This window comes from Madurella fahalii (assembly GCF_045866475.1).
Source record: "Madurella fahalii IFM 68171 DNA, scaffold_1, whole genome shotgun sequence".
Classification (NCBI taxonomy): domain Eukaryota; kingdom Fungi; phylum Ascomycota; class Sordariomycetes; order Sordariales; genus Madurella; species Madurella fahalii.
In genome coordinates, this window is record NW_027263971.1 from 1,771,748 (window position 1) to 1,796,879 (window position 25,132).

Consider the following 25,132-nt stretch of genomic DNA (forward strand, 5'->3'; position numbering starts at 1 on the left):
GATAGACAACCGATATTAGAATCATCCGCGCCAATCAAACCGATTACAAAAAGCTATGCTCTCCGCTCTCCCGCTCATCCCTCCTCCTCCTCTTCCATGTGGATTCTATTTCCCCTTCGCCTTCTCCTCCTCTTCCTCTTCGTCCTCCTCTTCGTCCTCCTCTTCCTCCTCCTCTTCCTCCTCAGGCTCCTCCCTGATCGTCTCGGCCTGCTCCACCGCCGCGATCTCCTCGGCCGACGCCGGCTCCACCACGGACCCGTGCAGCTCGGTCACGGGCGCTTCCACGTCTGTCGGCTTCCAGCCCGTCGACTTGGGGCTCTGGAGGAGCGTCGTCGCGCTGCTGATGTCGGCGCCCGGGCCTTTCCACCCGGACGACGTCGGGGACTGCAGGCCGGCTACTGCTGCTGCCGCCGCCGCCGCCGCTGGAGGCGCGGAGGTAGGGGATGTTGTGGTCGTGGGAATGGGTGTGGTTGTTGAGGGGGATGTGGGTGAGCCCTTGCCATGGACCTTATCCCGGAGGCTCTGCAGGTGGACTTGCTTTGCTTTTTGGGCGGCTTCTTCGGCTATGCTTCGGACGGGGAGGGTGGTCGTCTTGGGTGGTTGCGCCGTCTTTGGTGCGGGCGCCGGCGGGGGCACCGGTGCTGGGGCCGCGGGGGGAACGGCTGGTTTGGAGGACGCGGTTGCTGCTGCCGCTGCTGGAGCTGCTGGGGGGGCGGGTTTCGGGGCCTGGCTGATGGGCGGCTGGGTGAACTCGTCGTAGTAGAAGGTGACGTGCTCCTTGAGCTCGCCGTACTCGTTCCATTCTTCGATTTCGACGAGATCCTTGGGCCCCGTGTTAGCGGGGGGTCTGTAGGAGGAGTCAATAAGGGGAAATGCGACATACACCTAGGACCATGCCCATCTGAACCAGGCCGGGGAGCTTGCGCTGGCGGCCGCCGGCGTCCTTGCCGGCGCGTCGACCCCATAGCATACGCGCCTTCTCATCGGTCGCAAGGTCGATGGCCTTGAAGGGCACGCGGTTGGCGCGCAGAATCGTCTCGAGCCGCGACGTGGCCGTGACAATGTGCGACGAGCCGGCCGTCAGCGACGTGTATATGTAGAGCGCGGGGTCGGTCGAGTACGACTTGGCTTCAGTGCCTTCGGACGCCATGATGCTCACTTGTCCCCCGCTGTGATTGACTTCTTCGGGCAGGCTCTCCATTCTCCCTTCTCTAGGCCAGATGTCTCTCGAGCTCTTGATTGCCGAGCTCCAAGTGTCGGGTCTCTAGGCAGGTATGTACTCTACTGTACCTAGAGAGCTAAAAGGGGGTTGTTGCTCGCCTAGCTGATTACCTTTGCGGGGTAGCTGAAGAGGGGCGTCGCTGGGGCAGATGGCGACTAGCGAGATGCGAGATTGCGCAGAGAAAAGCAAAAGCAGCTGCTGTTTCCTCTCGCAACCCAATGACGCTCTCTGGCTTGCTGCGTAGCGATGTGGCCGAGCAGCATATAGTGCGCAACGCGGTTGACTAGAAAGGGATGAAACGAGGGGTCTAACGGCAATTCCACTGCCGTCGGCAAGACATTATCAGCCCAAGTCCTCAGCGTTGATCCAAAGGTTTGACGTCTGCTTAATCTTCCCCCTATCTACGGGACATTGCTCGATAAAACAGGGGGAAGAGATACGACCATATATCTCTTATTGACCGTGCTGGCATGGCGAATGAGACGCTGATTTGGGGGATCGTCACAGTCTTTTGAGACAAAGCTCTCTTCCCTGGCCATGATTGCGACAATCGCGAGACACATTGGTCTCGCATCTAATGCTGTCAGTGCGACCTCGCGGCTTGTTCTTCCGCGCCCCGGCAATTTGCTGTACTCGGCGATTGCTTGCAGAAGTGTCTTAAGAGAAGTACGGTGGGTTCGCTCAACAGCAAAGACCGGTCAGCGGGAAACAAAGGAGTTGAGCGCGCCTCATGATGCTAGCAAACGCAGCCTCTGGAAAGTCTATATAGTGTTTCCTTGCCGGGAAGGTCGATAACTGCAGTTGAGGGCAATTCTTCATTCTTCATCCCTCATCTGCACCCTCGTCCCCTGCAACTATGTGCATGCTTGGTTTTCTGTTTCCGGTGATGCCCAGGAAGAGGCCGAGAAAGCACAAGGCCAAGGCGTCCAGTCACCGGCGCACCCAGAGCTCGAACGTAGAACTTCCACTACGGCAGGAAACGGATGGCTTGAAGGCGTTGTCATTATTCGCTGAGGACACCCTGACACGGCTACACATCTCGCTCGAACAGTACTCCGTCCAAGAACAGCCTAGAGCAAGGAAAAGGCAGGAGTGGCTGCCCAGGCTGGGCAGGCTAGAAAAGGATGGACCGACCCCTGGAGGCGACCGGCGATCATCAGATGGAGCGCAGCCGACCGGTGTTGAGGACGACAAAAGGTGCCAATCAACAATCAGACCACAGTTTCAAACTGGAATGGACGACAGTCCAGAATGCCGCATCAGATGTTCACTTGGTTGCGTCTGTTGCTGCTATGGTTGCTGCTGCAGTTGCAACCGTCGCGGATGCGCCACGGCGGAACCCCGGACGATTTCCGAGCTCGGTGACGGCCGGACTAGAGCCTTCAAGATCGGCAAAACGACAGCCATGTATGCGATGATGAGCAGCGTGGAGGCGCGGAGACACCAGGCCTAGGCCATAGGAGGTCCACCCTCACCTTGACGACGGCCCATACCGCAGAATTTTGCCATGGAGACGGCTCGCGGGGGAATGAATCGAATCGGAAGATGGGTCATGATAGCTTCATTAGCGACATTTCGCTCGTGATAACGACGCCCACTCCTTCTAGTTCTGGCAAGGCCAACCCCAGAGGACCCCAGAGGGCGGTGGACCAGCAATCAATGGAGATTGAAAGGGGGTTCTTGTCGGCTTGGGTTGCCCTGGCTCGAAATCCCACCATTGAAATAACCTTCTGCCAAGCGCTTGTTCCGCTGCCACTCGGGCCACCTTCATTTTGATGGTTGGTTTCATGCCCCACGGCAACGATGCTGGGACCCTTCATCACGACCCCCGTCTCATCTCGAACGAACGCAAAAATCATGTGGTGCTTTCGCACTGCGGATGGTAGGGGTTTCCTGTTGTGCCCGTCGCCGCCGTGACCGTGACGCGGTCGTGTGCGCTTCGTCTGACCCTCCGGTTTTCTCACAAGAGCTTTTTTTGTCACCCGCGGGCGGCGGTGTCAGACCCTGGCCGCCTCAACACCGCAGCAGCAGGAAGCCTGCCCTGGCAGGAAGAGCGTGCGCAGAATTCTGCGGCCGAGTGTTTGTCGGGCATGACTAAGATATAGATTACTCTACCGAACAAAAAGAAACATGTATCGAAACGTGGCAATCAGAAAATCCGCGCAGATTTCTGCAGGATGCTGTCATCCGAATGAGCTGTTGCCCACTGCTGCCCAAGGCCGTACTACGTACAACAGGTCGCCCACTTGTCTCGTCCACAGTTCAGATTGAAGCAAGGATGGTGAGAATGCCAAGTTATGATGCCCACAGTCTCCAAAACGACTGGCCGGTGCTTGTCTGTTCCTTGCAGATTGAGCGCTCGGTGGCCAATGGGGATGGGTCGCTTCACGAAGTGGGTTCCCAGCTTTTCGCGCCTGCAAGGTACGGAAGCAGGGTGTGGCAACAGCCCCAATCCCGGTTGGTGCCGTCGTCCCCAGTGGGATCCCCAGCAGGCTCCCCAGCAGGCGCCATCCGGCACAGAACATGGGCGCTGTGTCAGGGCGCGCCGCCAACCAAATTCTGTGCCATTCGGGGGCCCTAAAAAGGACGATGCCCACTCCCGCCAGCCGCTCCGCGCTCCTTCCTCCCTTTCCCCTCTCCCTCACAGTGCCGTCCCAGCAGCTGCCCACGCTCTTTTGCTTTTCTATTCCGGCGTCAGCCTTACGCTCTTTTAACCGTCGTTCCTCTGATCAACTTGACAGTCTTCTGCATTCGTCAAAGCAAACGCCGGTCTCGTTGATCTCTCATCTTTCCGGCACGATATTCTCAGCGCGCACGACTCCGGAATTACAAGCCCCGTCATCATCCCTGAACACCACCGCAGTCAGCCAAAATGCAGCTCAAGAGCATCATCGCCGTCCTGGCCGCTGGCCTGTCCATGGTCGCTGCTGAGGTCGACAGCACCACCACGTCGACCCAGACCCTGACCAAGACGGTCACCATCACCGAGTGCAACCCGACCGCCACCAACTGCCCGGGACGCACCGAAACCACCACCTCGACCACGACAACCTGGACCTTCCCGCTGTCCAACTCGACCAGCACTGTCGGTCCTACCGCCAGCTCGTCCTTCATCCTCTCCAGCTCCCGTCCCGTGATCACCGGGACATCGGGCCAGGTCATCCCCACCGGCTCGCAGACGCAGGCTCCCACCAGCATCGCCACGGCCGGTGCGGCCGGTCTCTTCATCCAGCCTGCTCTGCTACTCGGCGCTCTCGGCGCCGGTGTTGCTCTCCTGGCTTAAGCAACAACCGCGTCAGATTTTGGACGACATTTACATCACCTACCTACCTGTCATGAACAACGGCTGCACCGGGACCCACCTTATTTTGGTACTTCGATTCGATCATGGTCCATATCACTTAATTCCCAGGGGAAGCAAGGCTTGGGGTTTTATTTTTTTTATCTTGAGCGAGAGAGAGCGGGGAGAGAGAGAGAGAGAGAGAAGGGACAATGATTCGGCATTCTCAGGGCACCTCACTAGTTCCTTCAGAAAATGGGCTACTGGCTGGCAATGTTGGTTATTTAGACAAGAAGCGATGGCCCTTAACGGCGTGGCTTATGTGGCATTATCGGCGCGGGAGTTCACTCGGGGTCTTTTGCGATTTTGCAAAATTTGATGGCAACCGCGCATGCCTCGGGCACGAAATGAAAATGATAAATAAACCCACCAGTCTTTTGCCCACAGTTGCCTTCATTCTGTTGGGTGGAAACATGTGTTGAGTAATAATTTATTTAGGTCGAGTCGCGACAAACCACTAATAAGCGCCTCGTTAGTCATGATCTACGCGGGAGACGGTTGCTGATCATTACATCAGCCGCAAGGGTTGGACTTGACATGCCGGCCACACGCCGATCCGTAAAACGCCAGAGAAGTGGGTTATAGGCCCGAAACAAGCGGCTGCCTAGAACTGCCTCCAAGTTGTAAACTTGTGTCGTCGTAGTCATTAACGGTTCACACGAGGAACCTGGTCGACCTCACCGGACATTTGCGAACCACGCCTCAACTCCATTTTCAAAGAGTGCACCAAGGAATCTAAACCTCTTTTGATCGCATTACGCTCTACTTGGGACATGTAACCTTGAGGTATCTACCCGCTCCAAACCCAACGCCTCACAAAAGTAATACTCCAGTCTACTATCCGTATAGGCAATCCGGCCTCCCCTCCTCTCTCCCCCCCTCCCCCCCCAAAAAAGTTAATTAGCTACAAAAAGGAGTTGCCCACCGCAACCATGAGGAGGGCAAGCTCAAAAGACCCATAATGTGTTGTGGCCCCTCCAATACCTCAGGGGTTATTATAACCGCATTGATTTTCCTCACAGGGTTTGCAGAGGGCCTTGTCCGCGGATGTCACCTCGGAACAGCCGTGGACGGTGGAGTGATTGCACAGTTTCATGGCCATCCCTCTTGGTGGCGGACTTGCTTGTCCGTTTGGGCCTAGCAGTGGGTGACGATCAATCAGTATGACCACAGGTGAGGACTACTAAAGGGCTATACTACGATACATACCTTTTTTGAGGTTGGGTTGACGGTTGGAGGGAAAGTTATGGACGGTGATGGGATCCGCCGCTCGGTGGGGTCAGGGTTGATGAGATTCTTTTGGACTGCCCGTTTCGGTTCGGCGGTGATGCTGCTGCTGCTAAAGATGGTGATGACGGTGCGGGTCCTTGGTAGTTCCTCGGGGTGGTAGTGAGAGTGATAGCTTTATACCGCCCGACCTTATCCCTGAGGGAGGCCCTGGCGGTGACGGGGTCCCTGGTAGGGGCGACACTGGGCAGACACTCATGTTGAACCGTCTTGGCTGTTATGTATCTCAGATGATCTCTCACATTGTAATACGGAAAGCCTCGAGTCGTTTGTTCGGCCGGGCCCATACAAGGAGGCGGCGGCTCATGTGCGTCCTTTTTTTCTAGCTGCCTTCTGGACCCTTCATGCGCACCGTCGCTTCCTTTGCCACATGGAAGGCCGTGCAAGTCTCTCATATCAATTGCTCCTCCCGCAGGTAAATGCTAGGTGACGTACGTGCCCGGAAGATCTTGGCCCACTGGCGCCTCCAGACGGGTTTCCATGGCGGCTCACTGGATAGAGAAATGAGCAGGCCGTGGCGAGCTCGTGGAGGTCTCTTTGGGCGACAACAAGATATCGAGGCTTGGCCGCCTTGGGGGTAGCTGAGAAAAAAGAAAAATAAATAAAAATAAAAAAGACCAAGTTGGAGAAGTGGTTGTTCAGCGGTGTTGGTTACCGGCAACTCGGGCCCAATGCCACGTCCTTGCGACACACCCCAGGGCTCCTGGGATGCGCAACTGGGCGGCATCGCCGCCTGATTCACGGTTCGCCACGTTGTTACCGGGGAGCAGCCTCCGAGTCCCGTGAGAAGTCCTTTGGAGAGGTGGCTGGCCACCGCAGACGATCGCCAGGTGCCTTCTAGTCACTGGCTGAACTCGGAACCCGCGGCCTGACGCGCATGGCCTGTCCCCGGGCCGAGCCTTGTGACATCCTACAAGCATGGAGGGCACACGTCCGGGTCTATGCTGTCTGCTTGCGTACCGCCATCGCCTCCGGAAGGGTTCGTTTACTGCCGCAGGCTATGTTGAGTGCGGCGATTACTGGACCAAGATGACGACTGCCAACTTGGGAGCTGCTCCATGCGTACGGAGGGCTTGGAATGATAGACTCGATCGCAACTAGCCAATCGCGGGCATGCCGTGTTCGGAGAGTATGGTTGCTAGAAATATGTCGTGGCGGTCCCTCCTCGGGCAGAGTTGGCTCGCCGGTCTTTTGCACGCGTCGGTCACCGTACAATGAATCATGGCTGTGACCGGGAACTCGACACAAATCTACAGCAGGCAGGCAGCCGGCGAATAGCCAGGCATGGCAAAGAACGACCTAGAGACGAGATGGAGGGCGGCCAGCAGCAGCACCGAGACAACCGACGTGTGCTGGCCGTTAAACCGGGCGTGGGATGGCTTTCAGCTGACTCCCGCAACGTCCCCTCTGGCTCTGACGGAACCGGGACACGCCCGACGTCGGAAGAGTGGGCGGCAGCCGACGATAGCATCGGAAGCGTCTGGATAGTGGAGGACCGGAGAAGCGTGGGTCGTGGGGCATCAAGGGCTATGTATGCGTGTTGCCGGCTCGTAGCGTCATGCAAGAGCTGGGGGGGGTTCGACGAGTTGTAAGCTCCAAACTAGCATGGGTGAGGTATGCTCGAGACACCTGATGAGAGACACGCATCGGCGTATTAATACCGGGAATTAACGGGAATCTCGACGGGTCCAAATAGTGGACGTTGATCCCCATTTCTCGGGAAGGTGTGCCCCGCAGTCCTCCTGCGGCCGGTAGCTGGTAGCCGGAACGTTAGAGATAAGGCGCGATAAGGTATTCCAACAGCAATGTCCCCACATTGATTTGCCATGCCTGATCCTGGCTGGCCGGCAAGGCAGCCCTGGCTGAGCTCGCCGGCCGTTTTGGACGGTTGCCCCTCCACAGCCCCGTGCCGCCACCTAGTAACCGTACCGTACCAACCGTACCAACCGTACCTACATCCCAATTTCGCGAATTCTGGGGTTGACGAGAAAGCAGGCGACACCAACAAAATATACGACGGCAACACCGGGGGACTAGAGGTGCGGGGACCAGGCGAGACGCCCAAAGCAGCGCGCTTGCGCTCTCGTTTGCCGCGATCCGACAGCCTCGTTGATCTATGACGATAGGGCAGGCGGCAAACGCCGGTATGCACCAACGACGCCTTGACCCGTAGACGGATAGTCGCTCAGACGGCTCCAAGCCCGGTTGTCTTCTCGCGCCCTTGTTTACCTACATCATTTCCATTTGCTCCATCCGTGCTGCTTTGTTGTATTTCTGTTTCTCGACCGCGAACCGACCTCCCCGCGCCGCTCTCGCACGAGGCTTACACACCAACGAAGACCAAAGCCACGCAGGAACAGGAGATCGCGAGCCGTATCATCGGATTCGAGGCACCCTTTTTTCGAGAGAACTATCCAAGAAGAAGCCTCCGCGACAGCCTCACCGGATGTGCTGCAGCCGCAGCCGCCATGGCGACTCGTGACGGCGCAGGCCCCTCGCTACCGCCGGACGCGCCTATCCATAGTAGTAGTGCCTCGCCGTCCAGCAGCTTCAATGGGGGTGGCCATAATGATAGGCTAACTACACAACACGCAGCCGTGTGTCGGTGGCGGACGACACGATACCACGACCAGGAGTGCTCGCGCTACTTTGATTGTCCTTCACATGTAGTCGAGCGGGCGCTATCCGACCATGAGCAAGATGAGCTAGAGGACGAGCACCATGAAGAGGGAAATATGGGATCGGAAAATGCCGAAGACGGGCCGGACCCGGGCGCGGTGTCGCCGTTGAGTGGGGACGAAGCCCAGAGTGAGGACCATCGATCAACTCGGTCTCCTTCGCCAGATCTGCCGGACACGCGTCTTCACGGGACAAGCACGAGTACGGGAAGAGAAGAAGAACGACCGCATGATACGAGAGGACGACCAGTGCAGAGGGCAAACTCCGCTGACCGTCCGATAATTCTGATTGATCGCTCTCCGGTGCTGTCCTCGAGCCGAGTCGAATCCGAACCGCAGGCGGCGAACGGAAGCCGCGGCGAGAGCGGTGGGAGCAGAGAACCTACATTACCCAGTCCCGGCACGATACCGAGAAGCAGTAGGGCTACCGCCGGACTACAAGCTGCAGGCCCGACTGCGCCTGCTGCGGCTTCTCCAACAGCTTCGACGCCTGGGCCGTCCGCTCCTTTATCAACAGGGACCGAGCGCGGAGGCCCTTCAGAATTTGTGTTGCCGAGATGGCAGCCGGATGCCGAAGTGACGTACTGCCCGATATGCCACACTCAGTTCAGCATCTTTGTTAGGAAGCATCACTGCCGGTGGGTGCCGCGAGACGTGTGAATCCGTGATCTAAAAGCTTACTCCTATCATAGCAAATGTGGCCGCGTGGTGTGCAACTCGTGCTCACCACATCGCATCACAATCCCGTATCAGTACATTGTTCAGCCGCCGGGTGCGCCGCGCCACATGGCCCAGAGACCTATCTCTCTCCTTGACAGCCAGACGTGGTATCCCGATTTTGGCGGCGGAGAGAGGGTCAGGCTATGCAATCCCTGCGTCCCCGATCCCAACACGGCTCCGCCGCAGACTCAGACAGCGCAACCTATGGCGCACGGCAACCTTGGTCCAACGCTTCAGTCCGACAACAACCCTGTCTTCAACAGGTGGAGCTTATACTTTGGCACCGGGCCTGCGAATGACTCGCACGGCAGGAGCCGGAGTGTCACCATGGTATGTCGGCGCGTCTGTCGCCTAGGACTCACCCTTTCCAGACTGCTGTCCCGGTGGTGGTGTAACGCTGAGATTAAACAAAACCCACAGCAACCCGGCGCGCCATCCTCCACGCGGTCGTCTGGTCTCGCATATGCCCAGAACACCGAGAGTCGCATCCTCTCGGGCACGCCGCCGGCGTACTACCACCCGCCCGCGCCGTCACAGGCTCACCACCTCTACCCAGGCATGGCCGCAAGGTACCGATCACTGCTGGACGTAGGGAATGCAGCCGGCCCCTCGGCTTCTTCCTCTTCCTCATCTGCCGGGCCATCCTCTCCGTCCCCGGCCGTCAACCGCCGACTGCCGCCGATCCCCGTTCCACAGCCCCAAATCGCCGAGGAGGACGAGTGCCCGGTTTGCCACCGGGAGCTCCCGCCACGCACGCTGGCCAACTTTGAGACGCTGCGTGAGTCACACATCAATACATGCATTACTTCACACAGCAGGTATGGCGGAGGCGGCGGCGGCTTGTCGACGGGCGGTACGGACGGTGGGGAGTCGCCCCTGCCACCGATGCCGCCACGGCGGACAGGCATGTTCCCCTATACGGCGACCGAGAAGGACTGTGTCGACTCGGCAGAGTGCACGATTTGCCTCGAGGAGTTTGAGGTGGGCGTGGCAATGGCGAGGTTGGAGTGTCTCTGTCGGTTCCATAGGAGGTGTATTGCGGCTTGGTGGGAGAGGCACCCGGGGAGGTGTCCCATGCACCAGCATGATGGGTTTGGGTATTAGGGGAGTGTTGTGGGTATGTTGGACCATGCCTAGATGATTTTTAAAGGGTTCCGATGGATGTCTCTGGTAGCGAAGGGTAATTTGTCGCTTGGCGAGCGAATATACATTGTAGAGGGCACGATCATGCCCAGCGCTTGAGCAATTTCATGGTTGGAAGAGGCAGATGCAAGAATCTCATCTGTTGAAGCGCATTGAGAGTCATGCATGCATCAGTAGTAAAATAACGAATCCGGTGACGAACCGCTCGCGACTTTTCTCTATGGAGAGCATGCTGCTCGACGGAATCATCTCTTTATTTTCGCAGACAGGATTGCTCCATGCCTCTAGTGCTATGAATTCCCCTGAATCTCCAGTCACTTACACTATCAGACCCAAATGCCCGTTTACTACGACCAAGATGCCCCTATGCTCGCCTATGCTACCAGAGAAAAAAAAAAAAAAAAAAAAAAAAAAAAAAGATGTATTTTTATGCCTTGCCGACATGCGGCTTCGAAGGGTCGGGAACTCCTAGTGCGTCGGGCCCGAACGACAGGGGAAGAAGCTAAGACGGACCATCAGCGGCAGTCTACAGGGGACCAACCGAAGAGAAGATATGCTCACCTCCTCCAGCTTCATGACGCAAAAGTTGCTGTCCTTGTCGAACATGATGATGGGCACGCTCAGATCACAGAACTCGCGGATACTAAAAAAAATGCACGCGGACACAAGCCCATTGGGGCACGCCGCTCCCGGTCAGTAAATCAAGGTCCCACATTCAATTAGGGGAATGATTCCCTTGCGCGGTCCCCGGGGCCAAGAAACCCACCACTAGGGGATGGAGGGTGAGGGTAAAGGAAAAGAAGAAAAAAAAAAAGAAAAAAAATAAAAAGAAAAGAAAAGAAAAGAAAAGAAAAGAAAAGAAAAGAAAAGAAAAGAAAAGAAAGGAAAAGAAAAGAAACAAGAGCGACTCACCACTGCCGGCACATACCGCACGGGCTCCCCGGTGAGGCGAGGTCAGTGGCGACGGCGACGGCGCGGAACCCGGCGCGGTGGTGGCCGTCGGTCACGGCGCGGCCAAAGGCCACCCGCTCGGCGCACGTCGTCACCGGGTAGCTCGCGTTCTCGACGTTGGCCCCGTCCACCACGGCCCCGTCGCCGGCCAGCAGCGCCGCGCCCACGCGGAACCGGCTGTACGGGCAGTAGGCGCGCGCCTTGTTGGCCTGGGCGCGCTCGCGGAGCGTGTGGAACTCGGCCTGAGTGAGGCGGTGGGCGGCGCATGTCTGGGAGACGTCCGAGTCGGAAGTGGACGAGAGGACGGGCGGTGTCTGGGTCGCTGCGGAAGGGGCCATTTTTTTTTTTTTTTTTTTTTTTTTTTTTTTTTTGTGAAAGGTGCTGGTTGAGCTAATGGAGGGTCGGGTAGGTCTTGGAGGAGCGGATAAGGAGGGTTGGGGGGTAGGGGTAAGGGGGGAGGGCGATTACGGGTGTGATTGACGTGTTGAATAATAAACGAGGACAGGCTCCAAGACAAATGCTCAAGCGGAGCCAAGATTTATTAGGAGACGGACTGCAAAGCCGCGTTGTCTTATGGTTTCTCCCAGGCTTGCTTTACAAGTGACAACATAGGTTAAGACGAGCTCCCTGGCTTAGAGCTACCCCGGATCTTCCTAGGAGCTACAGTACCGCCCCGCCATCCCGCCGCTATCCGCCCCGACTATCTTATCGGGTGCTCTTGGCATGGCCAAGTCCGGCGATCGCCGCTGTGCGTGGTCATGAGGTCACCTTTTCCTGCTCCCACATTTGTCTGGTCCTCTTTACGAGGCGGGCCGGAGCGAGACTTCTTGGATCGGAATGGGTCATGGGATTTGTAACCCTGGCTTGCCGGCTTCGTGTCCGATGAGAAGGCTCTAGATTCACGGTGCTCCGCTGCTAAAACTACCCATAACGGGCTTGTCACTGCAAGGTAAGCGGAGGCACCAAGCAAGAAAAGGGGGCATCATGATGCGTGTAAATATTGCTTCCTTAATATTCTCAGGTTGCTTCTAGAATTTCAAAGTGGATGGCCTTTTCTTTAAGTGTAGAATCAAGCGTCCGTCGGATAATACAAACCGAGGGGAGTTGCCCTGATAAGAGTGAAATGGGAGACAAATAAAAACAAATAAAAATAAAACAGAAAATAAAAAGGAAAAAGCAGAGAACAAGACCTTTGCAATTGCATACTAAACCTGGAACCGGCATTTGGCCGCCTATCCAATGCGTCAACGAGGGCGTATACCGGACCGATCGCTTGGCCCATAATCTAACTCATACAAGAAATCGTAACAGCAGCTCCAAGAAGCTACCTGTCGAGGGCTTGGTTGTGGCACTGTTCTCCATGTCAGCACAGAAAACCAACCAGTCAATTGGCAATCGCACATACCATATGCCAATACACGCCCTTCTGCTTCAGCAGCTCGGCGTGTGTGCCCTTCTCGAGCACTTTGCCCTCGCCAAGGACGTAGATGATATCCGCGCCCTGAATGGTGGCTAGACGATGCGCCACCGCGACCGTGGTCCGGCCCTTAGACACTCTCTCGAAAGCCGCCTGCACGAGCTTCTCGCTTTCTGTTCACATCGTCAGCCCAGGTCTGCGTCTGAGGCGTATTGATATGCGTTACTCACCCGAGTCCAAGGAACTCGTAGCCTCATCTAGCAACAAGACGCGCGGGTTCCGGATCAGCGCCCGCGCAATCGACAGCCGCTGCTTCTGCCCGCCGCTCAGGCTGACACCGCGGCTGCCGATATTCGTATTGTATCCGTCCGGCAGCGAGACAATGAAGTCGTGGATGTTGGCATCCCTGCAACACTGGTGCAGCTGCTCTTCCGTAACCTGTGCCGGGTCGACGCCCAGCAGGATGTTCTCGCGGATGGTGCCGTGGAACAGCGATGGCTCCTGCGCCACCAGCGACAAGAGCTTGCGGTACTCATAGATGTTGATCTGGGAGATGTCCTTGCCGTTGAAGAGGATCTGGCCCTTGGACACCTCGTAGAAACGCTCCAGCAGACTGATGATGGACGTCTTGCCCGAACCCGACGCGCCGACGAGCGCGACGAACTGTCCCTTTTCAATCTTGATGTTGAGGCCCTTGAAGATGGAGACGTCGCGTGTGGGGTACTTGAAGTAGACGTCCTTGAGCTCGATCTCGACCCCGCCCTCGGTGTCCTGGATCTGCTCCGATGTCGAGATGGTGTCCCTGATGCGCGTGTCACGGGCCCGGAGGATGCGATTGGCTGCCGCCGATGCCTGCGCGGCATTCGGACCCAAGCTCAGCCATGTGCCGGCCGACTCGGCGCCCTGTGTCACGGCAAAGTATGTCACGATGAAGGCAGCGACACTGTACTCCCCGGACGAGAGCAGCTGGCCGCCGTACCAGAAGATGAGCGCATGACAACCCAAGGGGGCGCTATCGGCAAAGGCAAAGACCAGCGTCGTCCACCGGGCCTTTTTGAAGGCCGCCATGACGTGCCCGTCTAGAAGCCGCTGGTACCGGTCGCAGATGCTGTCCTCCATGACGAGGGCGCTGACGGTCCGGAACGCGCCGATGGACTCGGCGGCGAACTTGGAGCTCTCCTGAAACACTGCGTCGTTCATGGCGTTGAACTGTAACTCGTATCGGATCCGGAAATAGCTAGTGATGATGCCGATTGGCATGGTCACGCACAGGGCCACGAGAGACAGCTTCCAGCCGTAAGCGAATGAAATGGCCAACGCGCCGATCAAGGAGAAGATGGCGACGACCATCATCATGATGTTGATGCCCAAAAGCTCTTTTAGGGCCTGCGGGTCGCTCGAGAGGCGCGCCGTTAGCTGCCCCGTCGAATTCTCGTCCTTATCAAAGTAGGATGTGGGCTGAAACAGGATAGACTCAAAGTATTCCTGCTTATAGGCGGCCACAGTGTGGCCCTCTATCGTGGTAGACGAGAGCGAGGTGATGAAATAGCTGAAGCCAACGCCGGCCGCAAGTACAGCCCACATCTTTGACCAGAAAGTGGCGCCCTCGAAGAGCGCGACCAGGTTTTGCTCTTGGAAGACGGTGACAACCTGGGAAAAGAGGTATGCCTGGATCGGGACGGACGACCCTGCACCTGCAGCGCCGATGAGGGCGACAACGTACAGGGGGAAGCGGCGCCGCTGCTCGTACAGGAGCTTTCCAAACCCGTTGATGAGGTTCTTATCTTCCCACTTTGCCTCTTGCTTGGCGCTCTCTGCCACCGACTTGGCCGCGCTCTTCTCTCGCGCGAGTATGGCACCGAGATCCTCTTCATGCTCAAGTTCCTCGCCGGTATCCTCGCCCAGGGACAGCTTTTGCGCGTGGACAAGCCCGTAATATACGCCTTCTTTGTCCGCGAGCAGGCTGTCATGTGTTCCTTCTTCGACGACCCGTCCGTTTTGCAGGACGCAGATGCGGTCGGCGTCCTTAATGGTGGAAAGCCGGTGGGCGATGGTGATGGTGGTCCGGCCTTGTGACGCTCTCTCTAGCGCCGCTTGCACAATCCGTTCTCCACGCACATCGATAGCCGACGTGGCCTCGTCAAGGATGAGGATCTTGGGTTTCTTGATGATGCTCCGGGCGATGGCGATCCGCTGCCGCTGCCCGCCACTCAACTTGGCGCCCGAATCGCCCACTTGCGTGTCGTAGCCGTCCGGCAGACGGTCGATGAACTCGTCAGCGAAACTCTGCGCACATGCCTCCTTGACCAGTTGGCGCTTGACCTCGTCCGTGTCGTTCTCCCACTGGGTCCCGATTAGGCCAGCCGCGACATTGTTGAAGATAGTATCGTTGAAGAGAAAAGGTTCCTGCTGCACAAGGCCAATCTGCGACCTCCACCATTTGATGTCAATGTCGCTGAGTTGCTTTCCGCATGTTGATATGCTACCCTTCAGCTCGACGGGCGCGCCGGCGTCTTCAAGATCAAGTGGGGCGGTGTCATCCTCGTCGTCATCGTCATCGTTGCCCTCCTTCTTGCCCTTCTTCTTCTTCCTCTTCTTTTCCTTCTCCTTTTCCTTCTTCTCCTTATCTTTTTCGACGGCTTTTTCAATCACGTACTGAGATTGAAGGGTGTACCAACCTTCAATTAGCCCGACAATGGTGCTCTTCCCGGAACCGCTGGGGCCGACGATTGCTGTTTTCAAGTTGGCGCGGATGCGCAGATTTAAACCGTCCATAACCTTCTTGGACGGACGGCTGGGATAGGCAAAATGGACGTCCTCGAAGACAATATCCTGGTCGGCCGACACGTCCGGCTCTTTCAATGTGCCCATGCTGGGTTTCGGGGCGTCGATGACGGCAAAGAACTCGGCCGCGGCCACCATTGCCTTGGACACTGCGATAAGAGGGGTCGATATGCGCTCCAGAGAGATGACCATGAGCATGACGGACATGAGAACGATTAAGATGGGCCCGATGCCGCTGATGCGCCCCTCGACGTGGGATTTCACGCCGAACCAAAAGCACAGGGCGAACGCGCCGTATAGGGCGAAGAAGACGAGGCCAAACTGGGTTGAGATGAGGGGAGAGTTCAGCTGAGCCGCCTGCTTGGCCTTCTTGGTCCATTCGGCGTATCGTTGACTCATACGGGTCTGGGCACCGCATGCGGCGATCATACGGATGGTGCCAAACGCTTCAGTGGCGACCGAGGTGCCCTTGCCCTCGGCCCTCGTCAGTTTCCCCTGCGTCTTGATGCTGAAAGGGAGCAGGATGGAGAGGACGAGCGAGATGAAGAGGATGACGGACGCGGTCACAAGGGTTAGCGACCAGCTGTAGGTAAAGGCAACGATGGTAGCGGCAACAATGGTGGACAGGAACTCGAGAAAGATGCCGAGCTTCTCCGAGATACCAATCTGCAGCGTGTTGGCAGTCGAAGTGATGGTGCTGGCGGCGGCCCCTGAGGGCATCGAATCGAGGACGTGGACCGTCTGGCTGAAGAGGGACCTGAGATAGTGCAGCCTGATGGCGGCCGACATGCGGATACCGATGAGGCGGAAGCAGAACTTGTTGATGTAGTTGAAGCCGAAGCGAGCAACGAAGAGGCCAAATAGGTACAGGGCCATCTGGCTGACCTGCGACATGAACTCGTCGGGCGTCTGGGCGTTGGGGGTAGCGTAATTGTTGAAGTCGGCGACCAGCCGGCCAAACACTATGTTCATCAGGGGCATCGTGGCACCGGCCCCTATGCTGGCAAGGCCAGCAGCCACCATTAGGACGATGTCCCATTTTGTCGCGTAGGTGAAGACGCGGAAGTAGTCTGCGGGCTTTGCCTCTCTCTCGGGACGGCCCTGGGTGTTTGTTGTGGGTTTCTCGGGCTCGTCCTGCGGAACCGGCTTCATACTGTCGGCTGCCGGCGCCTCAGCCGACTTGCTAACATCCCCGCTACTACTCTTCCCCATTCTCGGCACGAGTTGAATCCTGCGGTATTGTCTGCTGGGGTCTGGTGCGGGCGAAGCGAACAAACTCTAGCGGACGTCCATCGGTAGGAGCAGCTCGCGCTCGGGAGTTCTTCAAAATATATGCAGAGAAATAGGACTCGATGGACCTTCAACAACAAATGTCGAGGAAGAGGGCTTGGCAGTGTACTGTGTAACCCTGGGTCAGTGCCGCGACGGGGAGGTAAAGAGTCCGAAGGCCGAGCTTCAGACTGCTGCCTTACTGGTACAGTACACCGTTCAGTCGACTGCGGCTGCAAAAGGAGGTTGCCAAGCCAAGAACAAATGGTACTTGCAATTTGGACAAGGCCAGGCTGTCATTAATAACAGGGTCACGATACGCGATACGAGTTTTGCAAGGTCCGCCAGTGACTCAAAGCTCCCCCGGGTGGCCTAGACCGAACATCCCTCGCCCTCAGAAAGGCTAGTTGAAAAGCTGTCTGCGTGGGTTAGACACAAAACCACCTGCAAAGCGGCTCCATCCTCCCCAAGACACTTCCACAGCGGGAAGCCGAAGAATACGGAGACTACGGTCGACAAACACTCGGATCCCAATCGAACAACAGCCATTTTGCCGTCTGAGGGGCTCAGGAAAATGCATTCGGTACTCTGTATCCCCGATTGGTTTCTTCCCATTGCATGCAGCCGCTAGGCAGGGACGTAACTCATGGCCCACGAGGGGAGCGAGATAGTGTCCAAGAACACCTCCCACGCGAGAAGCTGCAAGCACGGGTGGGCTAGGCCAGCGTGTCAAAAGCGTCAAGAACACAACGACGCGCGGATCGTAGCACCCCGTCGCCTGACATGCGTCTGCTGCCTGATCACCCGTTGAAATCGCTGGCCGCTCATTGGCGTTGCTCAACCATTCCGGGAAAGCAATTAAGGTTTTGACGTTGGCCACGGTACCTGCTACTTCCAATCTACGTTTTCGGACCTGTATCTAACCCAATTTGGATGTGCACCCCATCTACCTTGCTCTTGGCGCAAATGAGTACTGCTAGGAGGATGACAAACGACTGCGACAACCACAATATCGCTAGTCAAACGGTATCGCAGCCATCGCAAGGAGGGGTGTGGAAGTACTTGGTCAAATTTGCGACAGTTGGGTAGGCAAATGAGCCATTTCTTGTCCGGAAACGACACTCATTTGGCGCAAAAAAGTGAGTGTTGTTAGATAACGACGAATTCGAGCGAATTGAGCACTTAGGCAACATCGACTGCAACTGAAACATCATTTTTGCTTGAAATGGGACGTCGTTGGTGTCTAAATGTCGTGTTTGTCTTTGATGGACGGAATCAGGGTTGGGAATACATGTGTACGGTGTGTGGACAATTATATTCTCATAGGAACAACTACACGACAGCTCGAAAACTCACGCTCCTTTCCATTGCCTAAAACAGGCCGCTGCTTAGATACATACAGAAATGGAAGGAAAAAAAAAAAAAGAAAAAAATTGATGGGCGGAACCTTCGAGAAAGAAGCTGCGCAGGCTTCACATGCCGCTTGAATTACTTACCTCTGCTAATGTCTGTCCCAGAGCGGAGAATGATGCCTCTCCGTTTGCAACCCAATTTTGACCAAGAGCCCGGCAGGGGAGAGCGAGGGGACAATTACAAGCCGTTCAGATGATGTCTAGCTGATGGCGGGGTTGGCTTTGGGGTACCGACCGATAAAGTTAGCGGGCCGGGTAGCGCCAGACGCTGGAATCCTGGGCGCGCCACCAATCGGTTCGCAGCCCACATTTCAATCTTTTGTCAGCCTTGCAGCGGGGCCCGCATTCTACGAGCGATAGCACAGGTTTTCCCCGACTGACAGACAGCGAGGCAAAAGATTGAGTCACCCCGCGCCCGATTCCCACCCACAATTTGAATGCAGAGCCCGTGGATACCGGCCCTTCGGTCTGCCCGACCACAACGACGACTGACACCGGTATTGGCCAATTTTTCAGCCTCGGCAGCTCGCAAACTCGGATCTCGACAACAATTCGCAACTTCGTCAAGCAGACCACAGGAGCCAAAAGTCACTGTCGCAGACATGGCACCGAAAGCCCCCAAGTTTGAGATCAAGTATGTTTGCATATGCTTCTTCGCTATCCGAGGCTTCAGGGAGGTAGCGCATGACTAACCATGCCCACAGGACTCCCAAGGGAACCAGAGACTGTGCGTCGACGTTGGGGCTCCACTGCCTGCTCGAGACCACTCTAACGCCGTCTAGGGTCCGGCGCGGACATGGTCCTCAGGGAGAAGATCTTCAACACCATTACCGATGTCTTCAGTGCGTACAGCCAGTACCTTCAGGGTAACCGTTACGGGGTGCGGGGCTGACGAGGAAGAAAGAGCGCCATGGTGGCATTACCATCGACACGCCTGTGTTTGAACTGAAGGGTTTGTAGGCCCCATTTGGGTACTACCACCCTGTGGATAACTTTTCCGCTAATAATAACTAGAGATTCTTGCGGGTACGCCGAGATAACATGCCGATCACGGTCCAGGAGTTCGCTGACGGGGAGGCACAACCAGGCAAATATGGAGAAGACAGCAAACTCATTGTGAGTGGCCCGTCACTTGACTACCCGTTTTGCAACTTCAGGCCTGGCCTAATTCGATCCCATCGTAGTACGACTTAGCCGATCAGGGCGGCGAGCTCTGCAGCTTGCGATATGACTTGACGGTTCCTTTCGGTACGCCAAAACTCTGGCGCCCTGAGATGAAGTGATATTGACTGGCTACCCAGCCCGATACTTGGCCATGAACAAAGACGTCACCCAGATCAAGCGCTACCACATTGCAAAGGTCTACCGGAGAGACCAGCCGGCAGTGAAGAAGGGCCGCATGAGAGAATTCGTGAGCATATCCTTTTTCCTGGCGAAATGGGCGAGGCCGAGAACTGACCGGATGATATAGTACCAATGCGAGTACGTATTAATCTTACATTTCACTCGGGGGTTGTAGTAGTTGACGACATGGCTACATTCAGCTTTGACATTGCGGTAAGTGATAACTTGTCACGCTTCTTTCTGTGAACTTACACAAGCTAATTAGAGCAGGGCGCGTACGACCCTATGATCCCGGATGCCGAAATTGTACGTTTAAACGCCAGCTCTAGCCTTCGCCATCTCGTCCGTTTCAGGATTGGTTCTAAATAACGCAACCAGATCAGGATTATCAACGAGGTCTTCGATAGCCTGGGCTGGCAAGGGAAGTACACCATCAAGTTGAATTCCCGGAAAATCCTCGACGGCATCTTCCAGGTTTGCGGTGTGCCCGAGAACCTCATCCGCCCGATTTCCTCTGCTGTAGATAAGCTCGATAAGATGCCCTGGGTCGATGTCCGGAAAGAGATGGTTGACGAGAAGGGACTGGCGCCCGAGGTTGCGGATAAGATCGGTACGTCGGGCAGTCTTGGCGCCAGCATTGCCTGCTAACCACGCGGCAGGCAAGTATGTGGTGCTCAAGGGGCAACGGGACCTCCTAGAGAAGTTGCGAAAGGATGAAGCCCTGGCAGCAAACGAGTCCATGCAACAGGGGTTCACAGACATGGACTTACTCTTTACCTACCTCGAGGCCTTCAACGCCCTGCACACTGTTTCTTTCGATCTCTCTTTAGCTAGAGGTATGCTCGGATCTTCCATGACCATGCTGCTCCGACGGCGCAATGGCTAACACATAGTATCACAGGTTTGGACTACTACACAGGGGTTATCTACGAAGTTGTGACCGAGGGCTCTGCGCCTGCTGTCTCGGCTGCAGATGATTCCAAGGAAAAACCGGTCAAGAAGAAGGGCGGCAAGCCTGGAGATCCTGATGAGGACCGCTCTGACGACCCGACTATCGGGATAGGTGAGCCCCTCGCAAATCAAAAGAAAGAAGAAAAAAAAAAAAATCTTTGGCTGCCCTGCGCTGACATTCCATAATCAGGCTCTGTTGCGGCAGGAGGCAGGTTGGTGGCATCAGTTGTTTCCGTATTCTGATTCCAATTAACTCGGACGCAGGTACGACAATCTCGTGGGCATGTTCTCTGGGAAGACGCAAGTACCGTGTGTTGGTATCAGCTTTGGTATTGACCGGATCTTCTCCATCACTCAAGCTTCCTTGAAGAAGAAGGAACGGAGGAACGAGGTTGATGTCTTTGTCATGGCGCTTGGTGGCGGCAAGGACTTCACCGGACTACTGAAGGAGCGGAGCCAGATCTGCACGCGCCTATGGGATGCCGGCATCAAGGCCGAGTTCCTGTACAAGGTGAAGCCTAAACTGCAAAACCAGTTCAAGGCCGCCGAGGCGAACGGCGTGCCATTTGCCCTCATTTTGGGCGAGGTATGCGCCTTTTCTATCACACGCTTGACCTCTCAGTGTCTGACAGAGGTTACAAGGACGAACTCGCCCAAGGAAAGGCTCGGCTCAAAGAGATGGGTCTGCCCGAGGACCACCCGTTGAAGGAGGGTGAGCTCGTCAGCCTCGACAACCTCACTGAAGAAGTACAACTGCGGATTGCACGGAAGAAGCAGCTTGATTCCATGACGCAGCAAGCCGAGGGTCTGAGAGTCGTCGACGGCATCAAGGGCGAGGAGGTCAAGGCCGCTGCAGCGGCAGCTGAGCCGGCCGCCGTGCCGACGGACGATCTCGCTGCGCAGGTTAACTGAGGCGCTCGGTAGACGGGCCAAAAAGGGGATGGATGTGATTGGGGCTGCATGAAAAGATAGATTTGGGCGCTTCGTCGCAATAGACATCTTCCCAGGCACTGGTACACGTCATGTCTTAAAAGCTTTTTGTCTGACTTTGTATTCTGCGAAGTAGTTGGATGAGGTGTTTCCCTTATCCTTCTCGCCGAACCTTAACCACCCACCCCCCCCATCCCCTCCCCCGGTCTAGAGTTTGTCACCGCGTTCAACCGTTGCTCGCTTGGCAAAGGGCCAATGCGGTGTGAGTGCGACCGCATCGTGCAGCTAAACGGTCAGAGAGTTCACCCCTGATGGGATGAAAGGAAAAGAGGGGCTAGGTTAGTAGGACTGTAGGGCCGAATCGGCGGCATTTCGTTGCTGGTTTTGTTTGCATGTTTGGATGTTTGCTGGGCTGTGCTGGCAAGTTCGAGATGCCCAGACAATGACGTGCTGTGGTTTGCCGACATTGTTGTTTAGGCGCTGTTTCTCCCAATCTTATGCGCAAGCTCTCACTTGCTGTCTTTCTGGGACCGTGGGCTGTGGACCTACGAGAGGAGGAGTCTGGATCGCATCACATCGACGCACCCCTGGACCAAGGTTGTATTGAAGCGGGGGATGCGAGGACACGACCGTTTGATAAGTGATAGCGGGTACTTGGTCAATGCTCTCTGGCTGAAGCCCGTGGCGGCGGCAGCAGAGATGAGCATTGAAGATCGGGTTGTACAATCACAGGTTTGCTGGCGGTTAGAGATTGCAATCATCCTGTCTACCAAAATAATTTGACCGCGGTTTATCTGGTGAGCCTGTCCGCTGAAGGGTATAGCATGGCTCTGAAGGGGCTGTTGACTGGGCCGTCTTGGTGGGGAGAAAGATGCTCACAGGATGATCATCTGGCGGGAGGAGCAGGGCACATCTGTTGCAACTGTGACGGTGGCACGATGGCGAAGTTACACCCGATGGAGACACGAAAAACTCAAGTGTCCGAGATGTGGCGCCCGTGCGGCGTCACGCTTCGAAGCCTACATAGTGTGTTCGATGAGCAGAACGAGAGAACGATCATTCGCGACTGAGCAGGGCTCGCAAAGCCACTGCACCCACTGCACCCACTACACAGTTTCTAGCGGCGGGGTGGGACGAGAGGTGCCTGTCGCACCTTCCCAACTCGACTCTAGTAAGGTTCAAGGAATTGGCGCTTTCCCCTTATGGGACTACGGCCCAGGAGCCAGGCTCGTGCCCCTGCAGCGCTAGCGCTCAGCACGAGCCCAACAAGGGTTTCTGCGTTTGTGTGCCGGCGCGCGGGCGGTCACCGATGTCACCTTGTGTTCCGCCGGCTTCTCCGCTGGTTCTCTGGCACGCGAAAAAAATGTGCCAAAACTGTTCCTGGCGTCATGCCGCTAAAAGGGCTGATCAGATATAACCCCTTGTCGTGCTGATGGGCGCTGGCAGTTAAAGGAATGATCAACCCCTTGTGTCACTTCTCGTGAGACATTTCGTCGGGCTTCCCATTGTTTTAATTGCTACAGTGTCGGCTTCCGCTGGGCTTTTACCCCGTCCGCTCCTTCATCGTCTTGCGTCCTCTTCCTCTCTCTCGCCTTCGTTCTTCGTTGCTGTACTTTTAGGTGCGTTATACATGTACTGTACGCATAGATTTCGGGTTTTGAGTCTCGAGTCTCGTCTCCTGCAGATGCTCTCCCTTCGCGTCGCGTTTGGTCCGCTCATTGCTCTCAATTGGGCCTATTCAACCGTCCGACAAACCTCAAGCATCGCGACTCTGGTACAGTTTCCGGGCCGTGTTTTGGCGCTCAATTGCCGGTCACTATTGTCCTAGTTTACCAGCCCGGTGGTGTCTGGCCGCGTGGTATTGGCAGGCTTGGAAACGCTGGTCCCGGATCAGCCTAATATTTTAATACCGGCCACTCTCTCCTGGATCCCCACATCCCAAAGCCCGGGTCTGCGTTCGGCCCTGTTTCGAAAGCCGCGCCGATCACAAGTTCCGCCACGGAGCGGAGCCGCCGCCGCCGCGGAGCCTCAGTCCCCCGGACCACGAGCAGTCCACAAAAGCTCCGACAACCTCGACAGCCTCGACGGCCTGCACGTGGTTGAGCGACACTAAAAGACGACCGGGACCCTGTTTCCGGTCAAGGGCGGCCCGCCAGTTCTGTCTCATCTCGTCGAACCCACACCAATTCACTTAAGCGAACTGGGCTTGTTTCCCGTATTCGGCGATCTTTTGATCGCTTCATTTACCGAGCAACAGGGCGCATGCCTGCAAGAACTCAAGCGACTAATAACTCCCCAGTGGTGCCGAGTTTCGAGCTTTCCGCCGACGGGGGAGGTTTCGCCAACTTGCTTGACTGCTCTACGGACGAATATCAACACCCTCGACTTGAACCGACGATGGCTGGATTGATACCGCTGATGCTCACATCGGGCAACCGGGCGAGCTTCATAACCCAGCCCCAGCCGTCGCCCCGACGTCAGTCAACCACGACTACCTCGCCAACACGGGTTGAAGCACCGAGGCCCAAGCTGCCTAAGCGTGTGTCGCTTTCCTCGCCCCCGCCGTCGCCGTCGCCGTCGCCCGCGCCTGCGTCCGCGCCTCTCACGGTGCTGCCTTCCACCAAGGCAGAGTGGAAGAAGGCAATTTCCGAGGTCAAGCGGCAGTACTTCAGCAAACGATACCGAGCTTGTTCTGCAAGGTGCCTCGAGATCCTAGATGGCGTTAAGGACACATCTCAGGCCGAACCTGTCTACCTGATCTACCTCCACTTCTATGCAGCGACCTCGATGGAAATTTGCGCACGGCCGCTCCCTTCTACCGCGGCTCTCCGGACCAGCCTCTTGCAACAAGCACGTACCCATTTCGACCAAGCCGCCTCGCTTATTAACGCCGCCGAGGATTCCGTGCTCCGAAGATTCCGGCCTTACTCTGCCACCTCATCACGAGGCTCGAGCTGCCACTCGCCTTCCGGGTCCATCAGCTCACGAGCGTGGACGCCAGACACACGGGTGTCGTCGCCGACTGACTCGGTCTGCTCTTTCGAGGATCTCTCCTCAAAATGCCAATCACCCGCCAAGCGTGTAAAGAAGGTCTCCTTCTCCCTCCCCAAAGAAGAGACATTCCAAATCCAGGAACCCATCATCCGCCCGGACTCTCCCACCCTCGGATTCGACGACGCATACTTCCAAGCCGGCGTCATCAGACAAGACCTTCCTGAGCTCCCAGTGAATCCAAAGTTCCACGAGTTCGAGTTTCCCTTACCGACTATCCTAGAACGCGCGACAGATCCTGCATTGCCGCCACCGTCAGAGGAAGATTCCGAGCACTCCCTCCTCGTTGCCCGCTCCATTGACCGTTGCTGCGAGCATCTCTCGGGCTTGCGCGCCCAGCTCAAGCGCCACTCCCAGAGTCTGGAGGGTCTCCTCTCCGTATCATCTTCTGCCCAGCAGCAGCAGCAGCAGCAGCAGCAACAACAACAACAAAAGCAACAGAAAACGAATTCGGCTGCGTCGGCCAAGGTTAGCACCGCCGAAACGCTCCGCGCACTCGACCGTCAGGCCAGGATCGAGCGCCTGCGGAAGTGCGGGTGGCAGCGGAAGAGGTTCGACGCGAGTCGGTATGAAGAGCTCTATGAGGCTGTCATGGCAGAGCTGAACGGAGCTTGAGCTAGCATAGCTTTGCCG

The 25,132-nt window shown here is 56.5% G+C and overlaps 7 protein-coding genes across 7 annotated transcripts; 4 read left to right on the forward strand and 3 right to left on the reverse strand.

Annotated features, from left to right (window-relative positions):
- Positions 1–105: 105 nt before the first annotated feature.
- Positions 106–1,150, reverse strand: MFIFM68171_00541 (Cylicin I; the record flags this gene model as incomplete). Its single annotated transcript, XM_071055963.1, has 2 exons — positions 106–822; positions 884–1,150. 2 exons carry the CDS (start codon positions 1,148–1,150, stop codon positions 106–108), a joined length of 984 nt encoding a protein of 327 aa, XP_070912064.1.
- Positions 1,151–4,094: 2,944 nt separating this feature from the next.
- MFIFM68171_00542 (uncharacterized protein) lies at positions 4,095–4,505 on the forward strand (the record flags this gene model as incomplete). Its single annotated transcript, XM_071055964.1, has 1 exon — positions 4,095–4,505. The coding sequence occupies one exon, from the start codon at positions 4,095–4,097 to the stop codon at positions 4,503–4,505; it is 411 nt and encodes a 136-aa protein (XP_070912065.1).
- Positions 4,506–8,317: 3,812 nt separating this feature from the next.
- MFIFM68171_00543 (E3 ubiquitin-protein ligase ZNRF2) lies at positions 8,318–10,351 on the forward strand (the record flags this gene model as incomplete). Its single annotated transcript, XM_071055965.1, has 3 exons — positions 8,318–9,165; positions 9,220–9,577; positions 9,668–10,351. 3 exons carry the CDS (start codon positions 8,318–8,320, stop codon positions 10,349–10,351), a joined length of 1,890 nt encoding a protein of 629 aa, XP_070912066.1.
- A 466-nt stretch (positions 10,352–10,817) lies between these two features.
- MFIFM68171_00544 (Cytidine deaminase) lies at positions 10,818–11,679 on the reverse strand (the record flags this gene model as incomplete). Its single annotated transcript, XM_071055966.1, has 3 exons — positions 10,818–10,892; positions 10,952–11,033; positions 11,303–11,679. 3 exons carry the CDS (start codon positions 11,677–11,679, stop codon positions 10,818–10,820), a joined length of 534 nt encoding a protein of 177 aa, XP_070912067.1.
- Positions 11,680–12,665: 986 nt separating this feature from the next.
- Positions 12,666–16,754, reverse strand: MFIFM68171_00545 (ABC transporter BEA3; the record flags this gene model as incomplete). The annotated part of the gene is made up of 3 exons (XM_071055967.1): positions 12,666–12,692; positions 12,747–12,931; positions 12,989–16,754. 3 exons carry the CDS (start codon positions 16,752–16,754, stop codon positions 12,666–12,668), a joined length of 3,978 nt encoding a protein of 1,325 aa, XP_070912068.1.
- Positions 16,755–18,825: 2,071 nt separating this feature from the next.
- HTS1 (Cytoplasmic and mitochondrial histidine tRNA synthetase) lies at positions 18,826–21,430 on the forward strand (the record flags this gene model as incomplete). The annotated part of the gene is made up of 14 exons (XM_071055968.1): positions 18,826–18,857; positions 18,928–18,950; positions 19,006–19,065; positions 19,128–19,175; positions 19,311–19,339; positions 19,408–19,471; positions 19,525–19,634; positions 19,838–19,873; positions 19,946–20,177; positions 20,227–20,403; positions 20,469–20,630; positions 20,709–20,730; positions 20,783–21,104; positions 21,161–21,430. 14 exons carry the CDS (start codon positions 18,826–18,828, stop codon positions 21,428–21,430), a joined length of 1,587 nt encoding a protein of 528 aa, XP_070912069.1.
- A 2,415-nt stretch (positions 21,431–23,845) lies between these two features.
- Positions 23,846–25,114, forward strand: MFIFM68171_00547 (USP8 dimerization domain-containing protein (Fragment); the record flags this gene model as incomplete). Its single annotated transcript, XM_071055969.1, has 1 exon — positions 23,846–25,114. The coding sequence occupies one exon, from the start codon at positions 23,846–23,848 to the stop codon at positions 25,112–25,114; it is 1,269 nt and encodes a 422-aa protein (XP_070912070.1).
- Between the last annotated feature and the right edge of the window lie 18 nt (positions 25,115–25,132).